Below are 21,701 nucleotides of genomic sequence, written 5' to 3' on the forward strand. Positions count from 1 at the left end.
TGAAAAAAAACGTGCCTACATGACTACAAGATAAGCAACTGTTGTCAGCTGAAGTGAAAAAGAGCCAACAATGTGGAATGGTCAAGCGATCAATAAAGCAATGATATGGCCAGAGTATTTGATAATGAATTTGATAATCCCAATGACACATCCCACTTATAGACTCCCTGAAGCCATATCAAATAAAGTATTTTGATACACTTGCCATTTTCCAATACACCGAGTTTCTCAAGAACAATTGATTTGAGTTCAATCTTTGCGGCATGACCACCTTACGTAAGGAGATGTGGTCCTCAGGAGCTAATAACTTATATTGAGTATGGCTGAGAATCACAGGCCATCCTTGAAGAGTAATACATGGAGGCCAGCACCTGAGAAATACTGCAGGACCTCAGACACCACCAATCATTTGCGCTCCTCACTGCTTGTGAATTCTTTCTTCATATCTCCAACCACATTGAAGTGACGCAAGCGTGTTTGAGTGGAGTGAACATCATGTGGTGATCAGGCGGGGTCACTCCCGCTGAGTCCAAAGCAAGACTGAATGAGAGGGGCACGTACGTAGATACATGCGTTTAGTAAGTCACTTTCTGGGCTAGAATGTGTTCTTTGTTTGACGCCAATGTGCCCCATAGGGCTAATTATGGGGCTCTGTTTGTACCAAGGCAAAAAGGTCATGTGGATCCCCACGCTGCAATAATCAAGTGTCACAGCAATACCTGCGAGAGCACATCTTCTTATCTCCCAAAGGAGATCATGTAAGAGGAAATAATCCATTGCAGGGTCAAATTGACACCATCATAAAACCTTCATTAACTCTACAGGAATTTTTAATTAACATTTTAAAGTTCTAAAACAAGTAAGCTGCTGTTAATGTAAAGACACACAAAATATGCAATTAACTTAAATGGCAAATGACGAAGGTGTAATGGAAAGGCGAGTTACAGCAGTGATGCAACTCATGCGTCCCATATTTAAATTTCAAAGTGTATGACAACAAGTGACGCTGGAAGCTTCTGTAGGGCCTGACAGATATGGATGCTTTTCAAGCCCATTGTAATATTTGTCAGATGTACACAAACCCTTCGGCTTTCTTTGCTCTTGTCACTAAACCCTCGGTAAACAACTGCAATACATCCATCACATGTTTGGAGCAGTTAAAGCTATGGATGAAGGGTTGGATGTCCCACGTCCTTTCGACGTCACTATAGAATTAACTTTCTTGGAGCAGATTTTCTCTCAATGGCAGATGTCATTTAATCCGGGATTTTGCTCTGTTGAGAATGACGTGTTGTGGAATGCCATCCGCTTTATTTTGTGAGTGATTTAGATGAGCCAAAGCCATGTCGAATGGCATTGTTGTTGGCTGAGTCCAATACGATTCCTATATGATAAATCTTTGCAACACACAGTTTTGTGCAAACAGAACAGCGTAGGAGATGACTTGCTTATGCCCTCGCCTCTCAGCACAGCACAGCGTGACACAGCCCACAACAATGTGACATCGCATGCTATATGCCAATTTAATGCTGTTGGGATGACACCCGCAGGGACCCAGTTTGGCAAAACCATTAACTGCTGGTCCGAGCACACCCACAGAGCGATGGCTGAGCTGTCATATGTGGGTGCAAACGCAAATATATATTTAAATTTCAATCTGTACTGTTTAGCAGAAGAAAGTATTCTTTGTTACAGTCACCATGATTCCTTCCTCTGTCTGCCTGGTATAGTCAACAGCTAACCAGGGGTCCGCAATACGCCGACTCGCCAGATGCCAATTTATATTGCCTTGCATGATTTGCAATATTGTTTTCTTTCATGGTTACTGTATTCAATGTTTAGTGTTTTTCCCTTTGCAGGCAATTCAGTATTCTGTGTTCAAACGCACTTATTATACCACATTTAGCATACATTTAAGATATGCAAACTAATGACTTGCCAATTATAGCACATTACTCGATTGTAGTCTCTATTGTAATAGGAATATTGACCTATTGTACCGCTGAGGTATGAGGACCTACTGAGGATAATTTGGTTTGTGCTGAGAAGCACAAAAGCTAAATTAATAGGGAAACTCAATGGCTGGAGCAAAACGTTTATTGTATTCGTACACCTCCATTGTGGAACATTTTCCAGGACGGCGGTTAACAGTTGGCCTTTAATAATTGTATGTGAATATAATCTGGCACGTACCTGTCATGTGAACTTGTCTTTTCAGAGTATTTGATAGCGTGATACAATCAAATGATCACTCTGCTTAACACAAAATGGCAGTTTTCTTCAATTCCCTGCAGCTGTAAAGCTCCATCAGATTCCTAAAATGACGTCCACTAGTTTTACTATATCTTCAGCACTGACTGGAAGCTTTGGAAATTTATAAAAGTAATGTTATATTTGCGTGATGTCTGTGGATTATTCATGTCCTTTATTGTTATTGTCCTCAGTTTAGTTTTTCTTTTGTGTTCTGTCTTTTGCCAATTTCTGATGGAGCTGAAATGTTTACTTACTCTGAAATTAGTGTTTTGGACAACACTAATATTGTGTAACGAATCTACAACATGTTTATAAAGACAATGTATATTTACTTTATGACAATATGCTCGCATCAGGACCAGGTGGTACCGCAACAGCAGTTCCACCAGCTGTGTTGAAAACATCTGTGTATCTGTTTTTTGTGCATCTTATTTGTTCAGAGAGGTTTGTTTTGACCAATGCAATTTTCATTTGCAATTTCTTTTTTCAATTGGGAGGCACTATTGAGGTTAACGTCTATTCTAATCCATCACTGGATTTTCACTCTTGGGCCTGCACTTGGGCAGACATGCTTATCTCTGCCAATGTCATTATAGTTAATGAAGACTAACAAAATAAGTCAAACTAAAACAGAAAACAATTTTTTTTGTCTACAAAACATAAAATAAAAACGAACTGAAACTAGATGTCGTGTTTTCAGCTGTGTCAAATAATATCATTCATGAGCTTTTGGGGTTCATTTTGAATATATTTTTGAGACTTGTTTACCTTACTTTATTGCAGAAAACTAAGTTACCTTTTCTTGTTATCTTTAACTCAACAAATACTCAATAAAAAGGAATCCCAGAACAAATAAAAATAAACCAAAATAAAGAAAGAACCACTAATAAACCAACAAACTTTCTTAAACGTCAAAATAGAATAAAAGTAACTATAATGAAAGATCCCAACTATTATAATCCTGATTGCAGGTGTTAAGTCGTCTGTAAATTGGCTGATGGTAAGGCATAGTAATTCCAAGAAGACATGATTACTAATAGTTGACGTCCAGCTTCAACTAATCACTTACAAAGTGATAAATTTGTTGATGGATTTTGAGACAATGAAGGAAGAAATTCCAATGATAAAAAATGATAGATAGTATACAATAGAGTCAAATGTATGTGGAAATACAAATAGTACAAATATACCATATATCATTTTTCCATTTGAACTCATTCGTGGTTTTAAGGAATGATGTGGTTAAAAGACAGACACTCCTGAATATTATGTAGATTTATGAAAATGTCATTACCAGTGACTAATTGACCAAAAAGTCCATGTCAGCTGAGTCCTTAATAACACATTAAGTTGAGCAATTAACCAAGGCAGTTGCCCCTAAATCCATTAAGCAGACTGACATCAAGTGATCCAGATGCTTCTACTCTTGAAAAGCAAAGAGAGGGGGATTAAGGGTGAAGGTTATCGCCTACAAAAGGCGCTAAATTTGACATTATCCCAAGCCTTGCAGCGCGAAACCTGCTGACACTTGCTTCAGTTGAGTAAAAGTCTCAGCTGGACTTGAAACACTTGACTAGCTGCAGGTGATTCCCGCAAGTAGGCCAGTTCTCTGAATCCCCTCGTCTCTCCCTTCTAGTGGACGGAGCCATCCACCGTGCTGCGGGGCCCCTCTTGAAGAAAGAGTGCGCCTCCCTCCACGGCTGCCAGACCGGACAAGCAAAGGTCACCGGCGGCTACGGTCTCCCTGCCAAGTGTGAGTACAAAATGTGTGTAACAGCCAACTGTTCAGCGAAAGCTGCGAAGCGTGCTCATCCTGGTGGGAATATGTCGCCAAGTGCGACAGGCATGCCGGGACGTTTTCATGCGCTGGAAATTCCAGAGATAAGTAAAGGTCACACAGCTTTATGAATAAAATAGAAATATGGAAGCGGAGCGGTTTCCTTGTCACATCAATCATGCAGCTGCTTAAATATCAACATCAGCATCCAGAATCTCTAAGTGTCACCTGCACTTTTCCACTTAAAGCAATCCATTATTAAGTGGCACTTTAATATGAACATTTAGACTGACAGAAAACCTTTAGTCATTGTTTCAGGTTGATAATTGCTTGTGTGCAAACATGTGGAGAGCCTTCGTGCTTCATATCCAGTAGACACAAACAGGACAGAGTTTGAAACGTCCCTTGAAGAACTCAAGAAGAACACATAAAGTGACTGTTCTCAGAAGCTAAAAAAAAATCTATAAGAAGCAGCTCTGTCCCACATTCCCATATTGAGTGGAAAGCTACAGTTTGGTGTGATGCTGAATCTCTCATTAAACCTTGAAATGACTGTACAGGTAAGTACCATTCAACATTCTTTTTTGTGACATGACCTCAGGACATTGTTGAAAATCATGCAGAATCGTATCGCTATTTTCACTAAACATTTATCCAGCTATATATTTAGCCATATATCTGGCTATATTTAGCTGCTATATAGCTATATTTAGCTCATGAGCTATCTGAAGAAGCCTGATAACGATCCCTATCATTTCAATCAGGTGTGTAGAAGGAGGGAGACATCTAAAATATGCAGGACAGCAACTCTCGAGGTCCAGGTTTGGCTTAAAGCCTCTGGTGGCTAGGATATGCAATGAGGCGTTCAAAAGCAGCCATGCCAGTTCCAAGCCTTGGCCCTCACACAGTCAAGTCAAACTTTAGACTTATTCCCCTAGCCCCCTCCCCCTGCACTCACAGCTGACAACGAGGCGCTCTAAAGCGGCCATGTAAGCAGGCTATCGGGAGGCAGCCGGTATTTTTGGGGGTGCGTGCAGTTATCTGAAGTCAGTCCTAAGTTTACGTGATTATAAATCTAGGTTGCTCACGATGCTCTTCTTCCCATACCCATGGATGAAATGTGCAATGTAATGTACCTAGACACGCCTTACCTTTGCCTATTGAGCTAAATGCCCATCACAACTGCCCCAAGTAACCACTGATGCAAACGGAGGTGCTCAGGAAATTGTGCAGAACATCTTAACAGTCTTTTCAGGTTTTCAGTAATTACAATCAAACACGTATAATATATTTAAAAACTAATCTCTGATACTTGGCCACATATGAATTCATTTTAGGGATTTTACCATGATTTTATTTGGAAAGATATGTCCTTAGCTGTTGTTTGAGCTACTTGCCTCCATGTTTATGTATGCGTGAGTAAATACAGTCTGTTGAGGAGAATGGATGAGAGGACGCTTTGAAGAACTGGGAGGAGATGGGCTCACATTGTCTGCTCCTCTTTGATGGTTGTTGGCTTCTATGGTTGTGCATGCGTGCGTGCGTGTGTGTGTGTGTGTGTGTGTGTGTGTGTGTGTGTGTGTGTGTGCGTGTGTGCGTGTGTGTGTGCGCGCCTGCCTGATTGGATGCTGCACTGCTTGTCGCAAGCTTGTTCCTGTGTAGTTCAGGTGCATGTCAAGCCTACTCGCTGTCTCACCTGCTGACAGCCTGTTGACGGACAAGCTTTATGAGTACATGTGTGACGTGCCTGTTTGCTTGTGTGTGTAGTTTCACCCAGTCGGTGGTCCCGAAGCCCCCCGCCCTCCCTCTCTTCCCCTGACAAAATATGGAGCCCAAAGTGTCTGCCTCAGTGCTTAAATACTCACAACGGGTCTTGATCACCTCTCAGTGGGAAGAAAAGAGGAGGTAGACAGCAACAATGGAGGTAAAGCAAAGTAGAGTTGACAAAATAGGCAGCAAGAAGACTTGGAGCCTAAATAGTGCTGTGGAAATCAGCTTTTACACAGTGCCGCTTTTAACTAGAAATGTTTAAAATAAATAAGTATATCCTGCTGCTTTGGGACATTTGTATGCAAGTGTTTTGGATGGTGAAAATGCAAACTGTGTCAAAGTTGACATTCAAAAAGTTGAAATTCGTGCAATGTGTGAAAAATAAGCATGCACAAGTAAATGGCAGTGGCAGAATATAGCCTCTCCTTGTCATTTCAAACAGTTTTCGCAAAACTTAATTTAAAAAAAACTGATACGAAAAAAAGAGAGTGCTTTCAAAAAGATATCTGAAATAAATTTAACACTTATAAAATCCACAAAAATTAAGAATATCTATAGGTAATACGCCTATTGTTTTTACCTTTGTTATTTCATTTCATGCATGAGCCTTTGGGTAAAACTAATACTTAAAGTTACTAAAATGAAGGTCTTTTTTGTAAAAATTAAAAACTAATGAAAACTCCCATATTATTCTAACCCTGTTTCCTACAAGACCTGGTTAGCTGCATGAGTAATGTACAATGTTTCCCCAAGCATTTGCAGCTTTTTATTGTATGTGAACATTTGAAACCCGAAGAAATATTGTTTCAGGTAGCCATCCATCTATTTTACATTGCACTTGTCCTCATTAAGTTTTTGGATGAGCTGGAGCCTTTCCCAGCTGACGATAGGGCAAGAGGCAGGTGACACCTCAAATTGAAATCCACATCTATGGAGACTTCAGACTGTTCAATTAACCTAACACGCATGGTTTCGGAATGCCGGAGGAAGCTGAATTACCTGGAGAACATCATCGCCAGCACAGGGAGAGCATGCAAACTGAGAAAGAGAGAAAAAAAAAAACAGTCCGGACCTGAGCGGAAACCCAGTAAGGCAGACATGCTCACTAACAGTACTCTGGATTTTATTATTTTTTATGATCGTGCCAAATGAAGGATCTGAATACCTTTTATGCTAGAACAGTTTTGATACATTTAGACTCCATTACCCTATGTACCATATACACCTCAATCTCGATTTTACTCAATTACCCATTTTTTTTGTCATAAATACATTTTCAAGTCGTATTTTATATGAATGATATAAGGACCGTACAAAGCTAAATGACTAGCGCGTAAACCTTGACACGAGTAATTCAATGAATTTCCGTGACCAATTCAAAGGCGTTTGATAAGAGGTAGTCGGGCTGGTTGGTCTTTATGACTGCTTTATTAGTGTTATGGATATCTAGGATCGCTTTTGATTCGGAAAGGGGGATGTTCGCGGAAGCATCTCATCCACACAGTCACAAGTCAAAGAGTGTGGCCGGACACAGTAGAATAAATGGATGCTTTAATCTCCTCTCTTTCATCTAAGAAATCTTCATAGCATCAAAATGACTTACCGTAATTTTCGGACTATAAGTCGCGTTTCTTTTTCATAATTTGGGTGGGGGGGCGACTTATACTCAGGAGCGACTTATATGTGAATTTTTTCGCAAATTTTGAAAATTCAAAAATCCGCAATGTAGTGAAACCGCGATAAACGAACCGCGATGTAGCAAGGGATTACTGTCATTTGACCTGCAAGTGACGTCATCAGCGCGGCGGTTGTTTACATAAGGACAAAGGATTCTATCACGGGATGACAAAGATGACGAAGGGCCCCACATTTGAAGGATTTAATGGTTTGGAGTGACACAAGGTTTGAAAAACGTATTTATGTTATAGTTATTTGATATATTTTATTTTGTGTAGCAACTTGTATATGTTTTTATCGTTACAGTTCAGTAGTTGTTGGCTCGTTGAACTCTTGTTTTGTTAAATAAAGACCTGTTTACCAAACCCACGTCTTTCCTGGTACTTTAACTCTACAATATAGTTATATACTAGATCTGTGCGGCGCGCGCGCGGCGTTGTTGACATAAAGGATGAAGAATTAGATCGATGGATTTAATGATTAGGAGTGACACAGATGGTTTGATAATATTGTTGTTATATGATAGTTATTTGAAATATACTTTATATATCGTTACATGGGTCTGTGGAATAATTAGAAATGCAACTTACGAGTCCGACGTCAGCGGCGCATATGTGGCGCATACGCGGCATTCTTTACATAAAGGACGATCAATGGGTTTCATAATTTGGAGTGACACAGATGGTTTGATAAATGTGTTATTTACTATGTAATACTTATTTGAATAACTCTGAATGTTACTCAGGCCCGTTCTCAGCTCCTCGTTTGTGTATATGTCACGTTAGCATACCGTATCGTTTAGCCTGTTGTTGCTGGTTCATGTCTGTTCTTGGTGTTGGATTTTGACACATAAATTTGCCCCAAAAGTGCAACTTATACTCCGGTGCGACTTATATATGTTTTTTTTCACTGTATTGTGCATTTTATGGCTGGTGCGACTTATACTCCGGAGCGACTTATCGTCCGAAAGTTACGGTACTCTATCCACCTGATATTGTCATCTGCGTATTACTTCTCTTTTAATAAAATGACAACTGACTTTGATGTGTGTGGGTGACGGAAGGCAAACCGACCCCTTCGGCTGCCCAACAAGGATGCCTAATGGAACAAAGGAGCCCTTTGGCTGTCTAAAAACATACCTTTCTAAAAAAAAAAAAAAAAAAAAGACTTTCTATTCAACGTGCTTTCGGGGTTAACGCGATTTCTAAATTCTGGACCCCAAAGTTTGTGTAAAATCGAGATTTAGGGTGTACTCTATTGATACTATAATGGGTGTTTATTGGAAGATACAGGTAGATAGAATGCGTCAGAACAATCACAGTATGAAACTGGATGTAACTGTTTAAATGGGTTTTATATTATGAGGAATGGCAAAGTACTACTGCACCCTGTGTAAAAGAGAGTGACATTGGGCTGGGCAGCAAGAAGACAGCCACTCCTCGTTGGGCTACAGGTGTTGAAGGTATAGATTAAGACTCATAACACAAATGCAAATAAGCAGACAGTTGGGGAAGTTCACAAGTTGTGTATAGCAATCAGAGAACGGCTTCACACCAAGCGACTCAATCCCATGGGTGTGTCTACCAAGACATCAGACGCTTTCTGGAGTTGCTATGCAAGCACAAATAAAGAAGGGCAAACTAAGCTTTCCTAGCACTTGAAATTTAAATGCAACTCAACAGGAAAGGAGCCGTGCCTGAAAAACGGACCGGCTTTGATCTGGCCACCAGATGTGATTTCAAACGCTCGATACCAGCGAATTTGCCAAATGCTCATATGAACCCGATGTCAGCCATCCCTGCGGAGAGCCCCCAGACGAGCCTGCTGCCACTTAAACCGGCGGTATCTCTGCACCGTAACCTAGCAACAGCGCAGAGAGTGCACGGCCCACCATGGCTGCTGTTTAGCAAGAGTCACATGCAATTTAGACATGTTGACAAATGACATCTGGAAAACAGCAAGGCGGTTTTGCTAAAGTTCATTAACATTTAAGAGAAACTTAGCAGCAATAAATCAACAGCTGTTAGCTTTGGGGCTGCCGCACATGTGGATTTGTTTATGTTTGGAACAAGCTGACTGTGTTTTTGCGCCTGTTTCTTGTTGCCTGACAAGGGAGAGTGAGCCCTAAGTGTTGTCCCGACGATCCTGACGCCCGAGAGCCCACTTGTGTACCGATAACGCAAACCTGTTCCCCAGCCGGCCCTTGCTCCCCCTGCTACTTACCAATGCAGAACATCACCACACACGGGGGAGGCAGTGGAAGGAGTCAAAGGCCAGCTAAAAGCAACAGCGTGGGGAAGACTTGTTAGCATGAGGTCAGATCATAATCAAACCGCCAAGGCTTCACCATTTATATATTTTTTTATGTATTCCTGACATTTGAGCTTGCTCTGAAGTTATGAATAAATAGTTATCACAATGTTTCCATAGATTCCTTCTAGGCCGCACATTGATAAAATGAAGGGGCTAGTGGCAGGCTGACATTTGAATGGAATAATAAGAAAATGTTATTTATAGTATACTTATACTCAAATACTCATTCACTGGCAGCTGTTTTTGAAGCAGAGTTGCCCATATTGTCAGCCGTTTCAGACTATGTTGACTTTTCTTTCAAGTAATTATCAAGCACCTACCAAAAGAATGAGTAGACTGACTTTGGCCAGAAAAGTTTTTATTGCAAGCTTTTTTTTTGTTCTTGTAATCAGCAATAGCACATGGATTGGTATCAGCAAAACACCTGTTTCTGACCAAAAAGCGAAGAAATCATTTTGTGAAACCAAACATGTCAAGTAGAACACTGACTTTGAACTATGTACACCTTAAACTGTAAATCAATAAGCACCAGGCAACTCAGTATGCTTCAAATAAGCAAAGACAAAACACCCAAAAGCATTCACGAACACAACAGTTTACAAAGCAAAGCAGAGAAGAAAAAGTAGTTCACCCAAATAATTACAAGACTGTACATTGACAACATTTAAACAAATTACCAGAAGACTTTAAAAACATTTAAAACACCTAAAAGTAAAGAAAAGAAAGTTTCCTAAATTTACTAAAAGACTGTACTGTGAAGTTGTTTTAAACATTATCACAGTTCCTTGAACAAAGGTATGGGGAAATAACCTCAGAGCCTTACCTGCTCTGTCTTCAATCGGCATTTCTTTACTGCATTCAGGACCCAATCCATTCGGTGACTCATAGACCAATAGAAGAAGTTGAAAATCTGTTCTACAGGCTGGGGGCCAATGTAAAGCTTTTAATAGACTGTGAAGGACAAACTCGAGAAAGGGCTTTTGATATCCAATAAGAAACATCAGTATAGCTTTTTAATGTGGCAATCATCATTCTCTCCTTAAATTGTGTCAGCTTTTCTCACGCTCACACCTATAGTCTGCTTATATCGCATATCGACATTTGGGGAGTGCAACTCTCCAATAAAAGATGATTCGATACATATCTCGACACACGAGGTGCGATACAACGCTACAATGTTTCGATTCAGTATGAGACGGTATGGCTCAGTTCTTGAAAATTGATGCAATGAGTTTCTCCTCCTTATTTTCCATACTTTAGATAAGTTGTCCGTACTGTAAATGCACAGTAGCATTTCCTCCTATAGCTCTCCAATTCATGTCATGTCTCAATATATTTGAAAGGTGAGATATTATACTGTTTTATAATTCCCACGGTTAAATATATTACCTTTAGCACAATGGTGATCTAATTTCTTCTGAAATATGATTTATTTCAGTGGCTATATTTCTAACCCGAAAGTGAAACGCCCGGTTCAAAAAGCCCACTTCCCGCCCGCTGGCTGCCCCACCCCTTTCATGTGTGCACACCACCCACAAAACAGTAATGACTGTTCATTACTGTTTCGTGGGTGTGACGCATTTCCATTACTGTTGTCCCAAACATCCCCACACCATACACCACTTGGCTGTACTTACACACATTTCCAATTTCTCTTGCAATGGGAATGTTACGTATGAATCACACAGGAAATCAAAAATGTTTGGGTTTTATAAAGTATTCTAAAATTTCACTGCGACAATAAAATTGTAACTATCTTGTCTATGGAGCAACATAGATCAACAGAATGGCTCGGACTCTTTTTCCTGGTCTGGGAAGCAGTCCGTTGTTAGGCAGAATTTGTAAGCCAATTATAATCAATCATAGCCATATAGCCGTAGGCCAATAAAAAATTAGCATATGCCCCATCCGCCCACTTGGCTGTTTGAATGGCAAACTAAGGCACCAACTGACTACAAAAGGATGATAATGAGATGATTACGACTTGAATCACGGGCAACACTGTGGATTCGCGGGGAGTATGTCTGCTCCTCAGTTGGATTATCTGCGGTTGAATCGATGTTGTGAGGAGTTTCCAAATTTATTTTTGAATCGCATTTAGAACAACAATATTGGATGGAAAACAATCTAACGATACGGAAGCTAAGAACAATAAAGCAAAGTATAAAACTGATTAACAGCTTCTATGAAAATGAATAGTGAATAGGGGTCTGTCATTTTGTTTGTACACATCATTACCTTCTTATATATAATATGATCATAATTTGTTTCAGTTTTTCGTGTTTTATTGGCGTGTATGATTGGCAGGTGACATAAACAGAATTTACCCAGCTCTAGCCCAGACTAGGCATCTCACCTGCGAGTACGAGCACTATAGAAAATGGATGGCTAAAGTGAATCACTGCTCTGTAATGGATAAAAATTATGTATTGCACATATTTTCACCAAATCTTTTCAGAACATAAACTGAACAATAATAGTGCATTAAAATGTAGGGGCAGTTTTGAACTTGTGTCCAATATATGTCAAAATGCAATGAGGTTGTTATTAGGGATGAGAAGGTATGTTGGATTTTGTCCACAATTTAGGGAGCGCGTTATCTGCGCCTCACGGCAAAAGCCTTTGCCAATCACCTGTTATTCAATTTACTCACTGCGTGCTCGTTTGATTTCTTCAGATTTAGGAAAATGCAAAGACACTGAAGCAGAAATTAGACTTAGACAGCTTGGTTGAGTTCAATCACAATTCTTGTTCAAAAAGCTCTGTTTTCAGGAAAGTGCAATACAGCGCTGGGCCCTTCAAGAGCGGAAAGTCTCCATTCAGAAAAGGGCAAAGTCTAAGGTTGTTAGATCAGTTTTATATTCAGTAGCACATTGTGGGCCGGGATTGATGGGCGATGAGTCTTCGGGGTGGGGCAAGTTCGAAGGAGAGTCTGCTTCCATGCGAGTGGTGCTGGTTATGGGCGATTCGGTGTGTTGGTGGGGGCTGTTGGTGTGTGTGTGTGGAGGGGGTTGTTGTCTTCCATCCCGTATCTCGGCCTTGGCGATCATCTTTGGCCGAGTTCTCGGGTGGCTCCTTCTGGCACCAGCTGGTTTTATCTCCACGTGACCTTCCTGTGAACATTCTCCTCCAATCTCGGACATACACTGTCGTACCGCATTCAACCGTATCTTTTTCTTTGTTAGGTCAAGATATTTCCCTCTGTGCAGAACGTTCAGTAGTAATCAAAAACTGGCGTCTAGCATTAGTCAAAACATAAGATACAATCAAGTACTGAACGGTCAAGACGACTGCGGCCATGTCCATGATTCAGAGAAAAAACATCAGGCATGCATTCCACAGTTCCTTAAGGGTCATTAAGGTATTTAGGCAATATATCAAAAGTCATTTGTTATTTCAAAGTCCTCAGAAATATATATATCAGATCATAAAGTTATAAAAACCTTTCTCATCACCACTTATCAAAAATGTCTAGTTATGTCTTCTTTATTGATTTGGTGTGTAGGTATAATTATATGCTTCAAATGTTTCTTTTATTTATTTAATATGTGAATATACTTGTCTGCTTATGTACTTTATTCAATGAGGTTTGAGCATATCTGTTTTTGTAGCGAGGCAGGACTTTTTGTATTTCGACCTCATTCCTTCAGGTACTCACTAAAACCGTTGGCCCACAAGATGACGTTTCTCCCACTTACAGTTGCGTCAAAGTTCAGCTCACAGACACAATAAAACCACTAGCGCGAGTCAAGGATTTTAGAGACAAATATTTGAATGAGGCCCAGCTTCATTCAAAACTCCCTACTTTGGATTTATTTCCATTTCACCGTTCAATACAACGATGAGGGAGTGAACATTTTTTACAAGACAATTTACTTTTACAATTTACGATATAATCACGCTTGCTGGACGTACCAAATAAAATGTTTAAATAACGGTTAACTGAAATGTTCTCATGGAACTGCAACTATGATGCAAAAATTGATGTGCGGTGTCTTACGTGCACTGTGCCACCATTTTAATGACGATAGATTCAAATGATTTTCGCAGTCATATGTAGATGCTCTTTGAAGGAAAACCTAACTATGAGATGTCCTGCGGTGGAAATACTAAGTTGAAACTCCTGCATTGGAGGACCTGTATTAATGTTTCATAGAAGTTGCTTGAAAATAAAATAGTTATATTTTTCATTAGGTTGGATCTGCCTTCCTCGACAAATACTACTCATAATAAATATTTTATATTTAGGAAGGGAGTGACATTATCCATGTGGGTAAGAACGCAGTTGGAGATGGATATAGGCCCAGAAAGATGAAGTGTTGATGGAAAGAGAGAGCTACAAAGGGAGAAAGATATCACTCTGTCAAAAACTTCCTTGTTGTCTTTTCTCCCCCCTCTCTCCGACTCTTCCGTTCTGCTCCCTCAGTGGCCAATTACCGCTAATTAAAAAGCTCTCTCCCCCTCCTCCTCTTTCTTCTCACTGCCTCCACTGTCACCCTGACAAGCTCTCTTTTCTCTTTCCTTTGACGAATCCGCGTTTCTGCCTCGTGACACCAACAAGCCAAACACCTCATCCTCACTTTTCACTTTTTTGCTCTCTCCCAACTCCTCACACTTATGTACGTAGTCTAGTCCTGCTCCTCCTCTCCTTTCTCTTTAACTCCATTCTTCTCACTTCCACCCCACCAGATCAGCTAATCCTTCTCACCTTCTCCCCGCCCCGTGTTCCCATCGTCACCATCATCTTCGACAGTCGTGTTGCTTTAGTGGTGACAAAAGCCTTGTCAGTGCTCTGGGCTAAAGACTGTTTTGCTGTTACCTTTGTTACATTTTTTCTGACTTTGACACCACTGACAACTTTCCTCGGCTTCTTCCTGCCATGGTGTCAGCTTTGCGACATGTGGAGGTGTTAAAATCCTTCACAATCCTCGATGAGGAGGAGGACTGTGATGATGATCACAGCAGCAGGTCTGGTGTTAATTCATGGATTCATTCACCTGCACGAAGAACAATATATATATATATATATATATATATATATATATATATATATATATATACACACACACACACACACATATATATACACGCATGCACACGCACACACACACACACTCACACTCAGACACACACACACGCACACATACGTAGTATGTATGAAGTTATTGGTCGGACAGTTTCAGTTCAATGTGTATTTAGTAGACCGAACGAAACATGCACATCTTTTTTTATTGTTGTTGTGTGAATTAACGTCCGTATTCCGTTACTGTTACTTGTCTGGGAAAAAAGAAACCAAGAACGAGGAAAGCCGGAAAGCATGTTTGACGGAGGCTAAAGAATACTGTCTACGTTTCTATTCATGTCCTTTCCATCTGTTCCCCTCCCTCATTCTCATTTTTTGACAAAGGTAAAAAGAGATAGATGGAGCTGAAGGGCCCAAACAAGACTTGAGCCTTACTCTTTTTTTCTGAATTTAAGAGCTGTCTACGCTCCGCTGAGCACAAACTGAGGCGGCGCGCACAAAAGGCCAGCTCGCCTTTTTCCTGCCTCCTGATTTAGAGGCAGATGAAGAAAGGCGAGGGCCAGATGGAGCTATGTGATGAGAGTCGGCAGCAACAGAGGGAGATTGAAAGGGGGGCAAGGGAGAAAGGATTGACGGTCGTTGAGTGTGAAAAACAGAAGCGGCTACGCGTGGCCTCACAGGTAAGAATGCGTTGAGGCCACAGGGGATGGAGGGAGGGAGGGACGGACGGACGGGTAGGAGGTGGAGGGTGGACACAGCCAAAAGGACGATGACAAAAAACACAGCCTCAATGGCAGACAAAGGATGGGTGTCACCGGATGCCACCTAGTCAAGCTCTCTTAAATCTGATGCCAGTGTGACGCCCACCTGGGAGAGGGGATTGGCTTCACTCCACTCTCTATGGCAACCAACCTTGTTGGCCTATACTGTGTTACTTTTTTCAGTCATGTGCAATGTAATTAATTTCTTTTTCATTCATACCAGTTTACATGATGCAAGGGTGCGAGACAATCGCATAAGTGCTGACTTGACTGAGGTTGAGTCTGATTTCATTGTAAGACAGTCAGAGGTGGACTTGGGTGGGTTTTGAAACAAAACACGACCAGTTGAAAACCTGAAACTGGTTGCAAATTTAAGCAGTTTTGTTGTGTACTAACGTTGAAGTAGGGGGTAAGTTGCTCCTTCGTAATACAATTAGTACTGCTTTTAATCTCGGCTATAGTGGTCATTTCTTGGTAGTTTTAGTATCTTGTACTTCTCAAACATCTTCTATAGGTGTGAAATTTGAGTTCTGAAGGCAACCAGCCCGGGTGTACCCCACCTCTCATCTAAATCCGGCTGAGATAGGCACCAGCTCCTAATAGGAAAATGCCGTGGATGATATTGTGAATGGTTGTTTCTTTTACCCAACACATATATGCATGTCTGTTGGCAACATTATTAATTGTAAATATTCTGAAATAATGTTCCAGACTGTGTGAACAAGTTCTGAACAAAGAACACATTGTTTCGTTATATACAACAGGCACATGATGAATAAATTACATATCAATATTTCAAGTTCTGTTTCATATTGTCACGATAATAATTAGTAACAGTTGTTGTGACACCCTACTGAGAAAAATGTGTTTAACCTTGCTAGTGATAATCACACTCATCTAATTTAATTTTCCCACTGCTTCTGGTTTTGTTTATCCTTCTAAGATTTTGAAGTTTTATTTTAGTGTGGTTGTCAGTGTAACATGATGCTATTTGTGTAATTTTTTTCATTTTTGGCATGGTGATAGAAGTTGTTTTTCTTTCTAAACAGGAATCTGAAAAAAGAGCAGCTGGTATCACAAATTAAATATGTCAGATAATGCGCATAACAGCTGTTCAGTTAGTTATCAGTGCACTGTCGACCAACACCGCTAAAATTTATTTTCTTAATTCGCTTAAGACAATTTTCATCTCACAGGAATCTGTAAGCAAAGACAGAGAGAAAGGTGAAGAGTGCAATAATCAAGTAGTCGCTGGGAACATTGCATTTAATTCAACAACAATCAAATCTCAGAAGTGCTTTGCCTCCCATTTTAAACATGAAAATAACTTTGGCCTGCTTAGAGCTTGAGTCACTCCTCCCACCCTCAAATGAGGTAACTGAGGTTGTATAATTCGGAATTTGACCAACTTTTTCAGGTAATATATGCTTGTGTAAGCACCTAAATTTTCACCTCGATTTAAAAAGTATTTGGCTTTTTGCTTGGTCTTTTTTGACACTCCACATCAGAAGTGGAAAACATTTTCACATTGAAATGAATTGAAATGCAATGTAATCATTTCAGCCCCCCCCCACCTCCTAAAAAAAAAAAAAAAAAATCCCATTTATTTGCAGCAATATATAAAACCCGTCTGTTGATGTGTGCTTTAAATGGCAGGCGCTGCAGTCAATTGGTTTGGCCATGCTGTTATTTCAATTTGAAGGCTGGAAAATTATTTTCACAACCCTAATGTGTATCTATGTATAGTGGAGCAGGTGAAAATACAAGACGTAAATTATCTCAAGGAACGTAAGGCCAACGCCATTACAAGCAAACTAAATTTACTAAGAAACAAATACAAAATGCAATGAAGCATTCAAAAATACCTAACTCACTTTAGAAACGAACCAAATTTAAAAAAAGGGAAAAGTATTAACTAGAAGGAAAAATCCCAAACTTTGCTCGTAACTTGAAAAACTAAAAGTTTGATGATGAGTATTTTTCTCTATTTTTTTCTACGAAAGATACTGAAGGTCAGACATTTTCCAAGAACAGAATGCATTTAATCCCTGAATCCCCTGAATATGTCCCTTAAACGAGGTTGCACATCGATTGTTGCCGCGGGCAAACAGCCCATTGGAAATGCACCAGTCGGCAGGCAGCATGCGACATGTGTGCACCAACAACCGCGAGTCACAGCAGAGTGATCCAGCACAGATAAAATGTTGACTGCCGTTATGTTCAAATCAGCATGAGCAGCATGGCCGTCATCCTGAGCAAACATCAAGTACAGCATATTGCTCCTCACATTTACACAAAATATTTCCACCATCCTGTCTTCCAATCCACCCCGCAACCCCAGAAGAGGGTGGTGGGGGCTGGGTGGGGGATGACGGCAGTGGCAGGTGGGGGGGCTGTTGATGTATGGCAGAACTAAAGCAACCCTGCCGATCGATAATGTAAACAGGAGCAAAGAGAGGCGGTAAATAAGGCCCACTCCTGACAGATGTGTCGAGAGCTCAGGTGACGGAAAGAGAGAGAGAGCGAAAGGGAGGGAGAGAGAGACAGAGAGAAAGGCAGAGAGACAGAGAAAAAGATTGAGGGGGGAAAGAAGTGGGTAGGAGAGGGAGATGTGTGTGTGTGTGTGTGTGTGTGTGTTTGTGTGTGTGTGCGTGCGTGCGTGTAAAACGGAGGGACGAGTAAAGGTAGAGCACAAGAGAGAGAATAGAGAAGAGGGTAATGGGGGCAAGAAGAGAGATGGGGCGACAGAATGAGATAACTGCCAAGGAGGGAGGGCGATGACAAAGGACGCAGCGAGTGACACCGAAAGACGAAGAGAAGTAGAAGGAGCAGACGGATGAGTTAAGACGGGCGGTAGGATGAGTGCGGAGAATAGATGACACGGAGGAAATAAAGATGATGATGATTGGTTTAGCCGAGTGGAAACGTTTACGCGGCAATTGTAGATTAGGATTCCTGTAAAGTGCACACATCGCTTGTAACAGTTTGAAACAGTGATATTCAGCAGATGACGTGGAGATGATTGACAAGATGAGATGTTGAAACACACGTAAACACAACAAGCCCTCTTATGTCAAACTTAAGTCCGGGGGCCAAATTCAGCCTGCCATTTTACCAAAGCAGTTCTTCATCAACTTTGTCTCAAGCAGTCGCATGCAGATTCATCCACGTTACATAGCATCGCAGTAGGCCCCGTCTTTTGTCTCTTGTGCTAAACACACGGCCCTACAAAAAGTGCTATACATTTTTTTACTGTTTTGTGGTAAAAACACTCACTATAGCAGTTTTCACCTATTGCATGTTGGGATATAACCCTCGACTGCACTGCAGCAGTCAGTGAAAGCTCGCACTCACATTTACGATGCGTACAATAAACACCCTGAGAGCTGTATGCACGACTTAGGTCATCGGAGAGTCCATTTTCCTTTATTGTTACTCCTGCACGATGACGGTGATTAAGCAGACACTGTTTGTGTTTAACCGACACCTGCTCCTTGACAAGTTGTCCCAGATTTCAATTATAAGTAAACTGCATCTAATGAATCACCATAATGATTCATCCAGTCTGAAAGCTCTCACCATTTTTTTTTTTTTTACACATAAACTAATACTGTACATACTGGTCAAACCAATGCTCTTTTCAATCATGCTATAAAACATGGTGATTGCAAAAGACTGTTCATTTAAAAAAAGACACTGCTCAACAAATCTTTGCTTCATTTTTATAGTCAGGGATGTAAGTTAACTTCTTGATGATATTTTGGCACTGTTTGTGAATATAATAATAGTATATTAATAATAATGATAATTTAATAGCAATTTATTTAGGAATATTTATGAATTACAGGTTAGGTTCTGCAACAGGCAACCTTTTTTAAACATCTTAGCTATAAATCACAGCACATGGTAAAATCCACATTGCGCAAGGTTTTATTGGTCAAACTAAAGAAAAAAGAGTATCTCAAAAACCTAATGTGCAAGAAAAAAAGTACAGTAAAAAATACATTTAGGAACACATAAAGCCATCTCTGATTAAAATTTATTATTTATTTATTATTTATTTTTAAATTTCTATTTATCCCGCACAAACATATTGTTCAGCTAATAGCTTTCAAAACTGTTCATTATCATGTTTTAAGGATGTTTGTTTTCATATGCTTTGTATATTGCAGCTCAATTAGATGTCCCTAATGGTCTGACATTGTCACCTTTTTAATTTGCATTTCAGATTCACACAGTGGAAATGTAATTTTGCGCATTTCCATTCAGCCATCCAACATTAACAAGATTAATCCTATGAGTATTTATATTTGTTTTGGTAGAGACAGTCAATTTCTTATCCTAATTTTCCATGAAGATGAACTGATAAACTGTAATTTTGTATTTAATACTAAATAGCGATTTGCTATCGTGTGACCAAAACAATCATATTCAATGGAACACAATTTATTGCACATAAAGCTGTCCAACCCTACAATAACTTTTAATTCCTCACATCACCCTTGTTCTTATTAGCAAATAATTGTTTCAGAAAATGCAGTACATAAAACTGCACATTTAATATGGTTCATTTTGCACAAGTTTCATCAGTGGGTCTTAGGCTAAGCGCTAATTAAATGTAAGCCAAAACACATCATGGTTGATGTCTAATTGCAATTAATGACGCTTTGAATTTTCAGAGTTCGGTGATTGTCTACAAGCCATCATCATAGTTTATGATTTGAATCAGTCTTTGGAAAAAGACATTAACCTTTGATAACACAAATAAACAGAGACACTGTCTGGTCTATACTTTGTGTTGAAGGATAAATAACATGAAAATAAATAAGTTTCTGAGCAGCAGTTGTTATAATGGAACAAGATGACATTTTGAATAAACTGAAATTGACTCCGAAATTGATGTCATCGAGACCAATTGCTAAAAAAAGATTTCAATAAAGGGCCAACGTGCTTGTATTCCTCTTTATGAGGCACTGGATAAAACAGTAGAAAATTCCAATTATTAATCACTGAAATTAAGCAGATCTATTGTGTCTATATATATATATATATATATATATAATTTTGTTTTATTAGGTTTTTGAAGAAAGAAAATCTACGTGACCGCAAAACCTGATATATGTTTTTCTTTTAATTTGAAATAAAGCCATTAATATTGTTTTAACATTAATTCATACACTTGAAAACACATCGATATGCCTAATCAATCATGGACGATTCTATTGTTCCCTCTTCCTTTTTCACAGAACTCTATCTTCTATCTTACTGTCTCTATTCTGGTAGACGGCTGCATAACAGAATTGGTTGAGTCTGAAGTTGAGTTACCCCCATAGTGCGGAAAACAGTCGAATGCGAGTGGAAACTACAAAAGGCTTCCACCTTTTTTCTAACTGACAACAGCGCGAGCCAAATGCTATTATAGCACTTCAGGCAGTGTTAGCCCAGGAGGATGCAGCAGAGAAGTCGAGCGTGTCATGAGTGACGCTTTTAATCAAAAAGATTCTTGAAGCGGTTTAAATGGTTCATGACATTAAATGTTGATTCACCGTTTTATCAATTTCTGTAAAAGTTTTGATGTTTCACTTGTTACATAATAATCCTCAGGAAGAAGCTAAAGGACTCCCATCTTTAAGACACTGCTCCGCGCTCTGCCAGAAATAGACTTCGATACCGTCTCGGTGGAACTGTAGCTCGCGAACGAGATTAAACCCTCCAAGTTCCCGCTGTGCCATTAGCAAAAGATGCACCATTCCCTTTTCTGCTCCTCCTTCATCAAATGAGCATGGCGAGGGCTTTCTCTTGCAACAATGAAATACATCTTGTCAAAGTACATACAATCTCCGTGCTTACTTTCTGCTAAGCTGCTACATCAGCACTTCCAAATATGAGGACGCTTGCCACCCTGCCACGCAACTGAGCGAGTGCAGTGTGAAAAGGGGTTAAGTTCGCAACACAGACCTCATATCAATTGCTATCTGCGTTCTTAGCAGCAATGCACATCAGCTCGCGACAATATTTGATTATTATTACTCTGAGTTGGTCGAAAATGTCCCATAAAAAACGAGAAGCACTTTTATTGTTCCGCAGAGCACATAATCTTCTAATTGCCAAAATCTTAAAAAGTTTG

At 40.0% G+C, this 21,701-nt stretch overlaps 1 protein-coding gene across 9 annotated transcripts in view; it reads left to right on the forward strand.

Moving 5' to 3' along the window:
* The window catches only part of macrod1 (mono-ADP ribosylhydrolase 1), a 123,591-nt gene that overhangs the window by 79,994 nt on the left and 21,896 nt on the right, over positions 1-21,701 (forward strand). For all 9 annotated transcript variants that reach the window (XR_015860682.1, XM_088386224.1, XM_088386268.1 and 6 more), the window contains exon 5: positions 3,890-4,006. Coding sequence is in view for 8 of the 9 variants with exons in the window: in XM_088386224.1 (XP_088242350.1) it covers positions 3,890-4,006 (117 nt within the window). In the remaining variant the exon portion in view is untranslated. The remainder of the gene's footprint in view (positions 1-3,889; positions 4,007-21,701) is intronic.

Source organism: Syngnathus floridae, chromosome 1, assembly GCF_059516105.1.
Source record: "Syngnathus floridae isolate MCC-2025c chromosome 1, RoL_Sflo_1.0, whole genome shotgun sequence".
Taxonomy (NCBI): Eukaryota; Metazoa; Chordata; class Actinopteri; order Syngnathiformes; family Syngnathidae; genus Syngnathus; species Syngnathus floridae.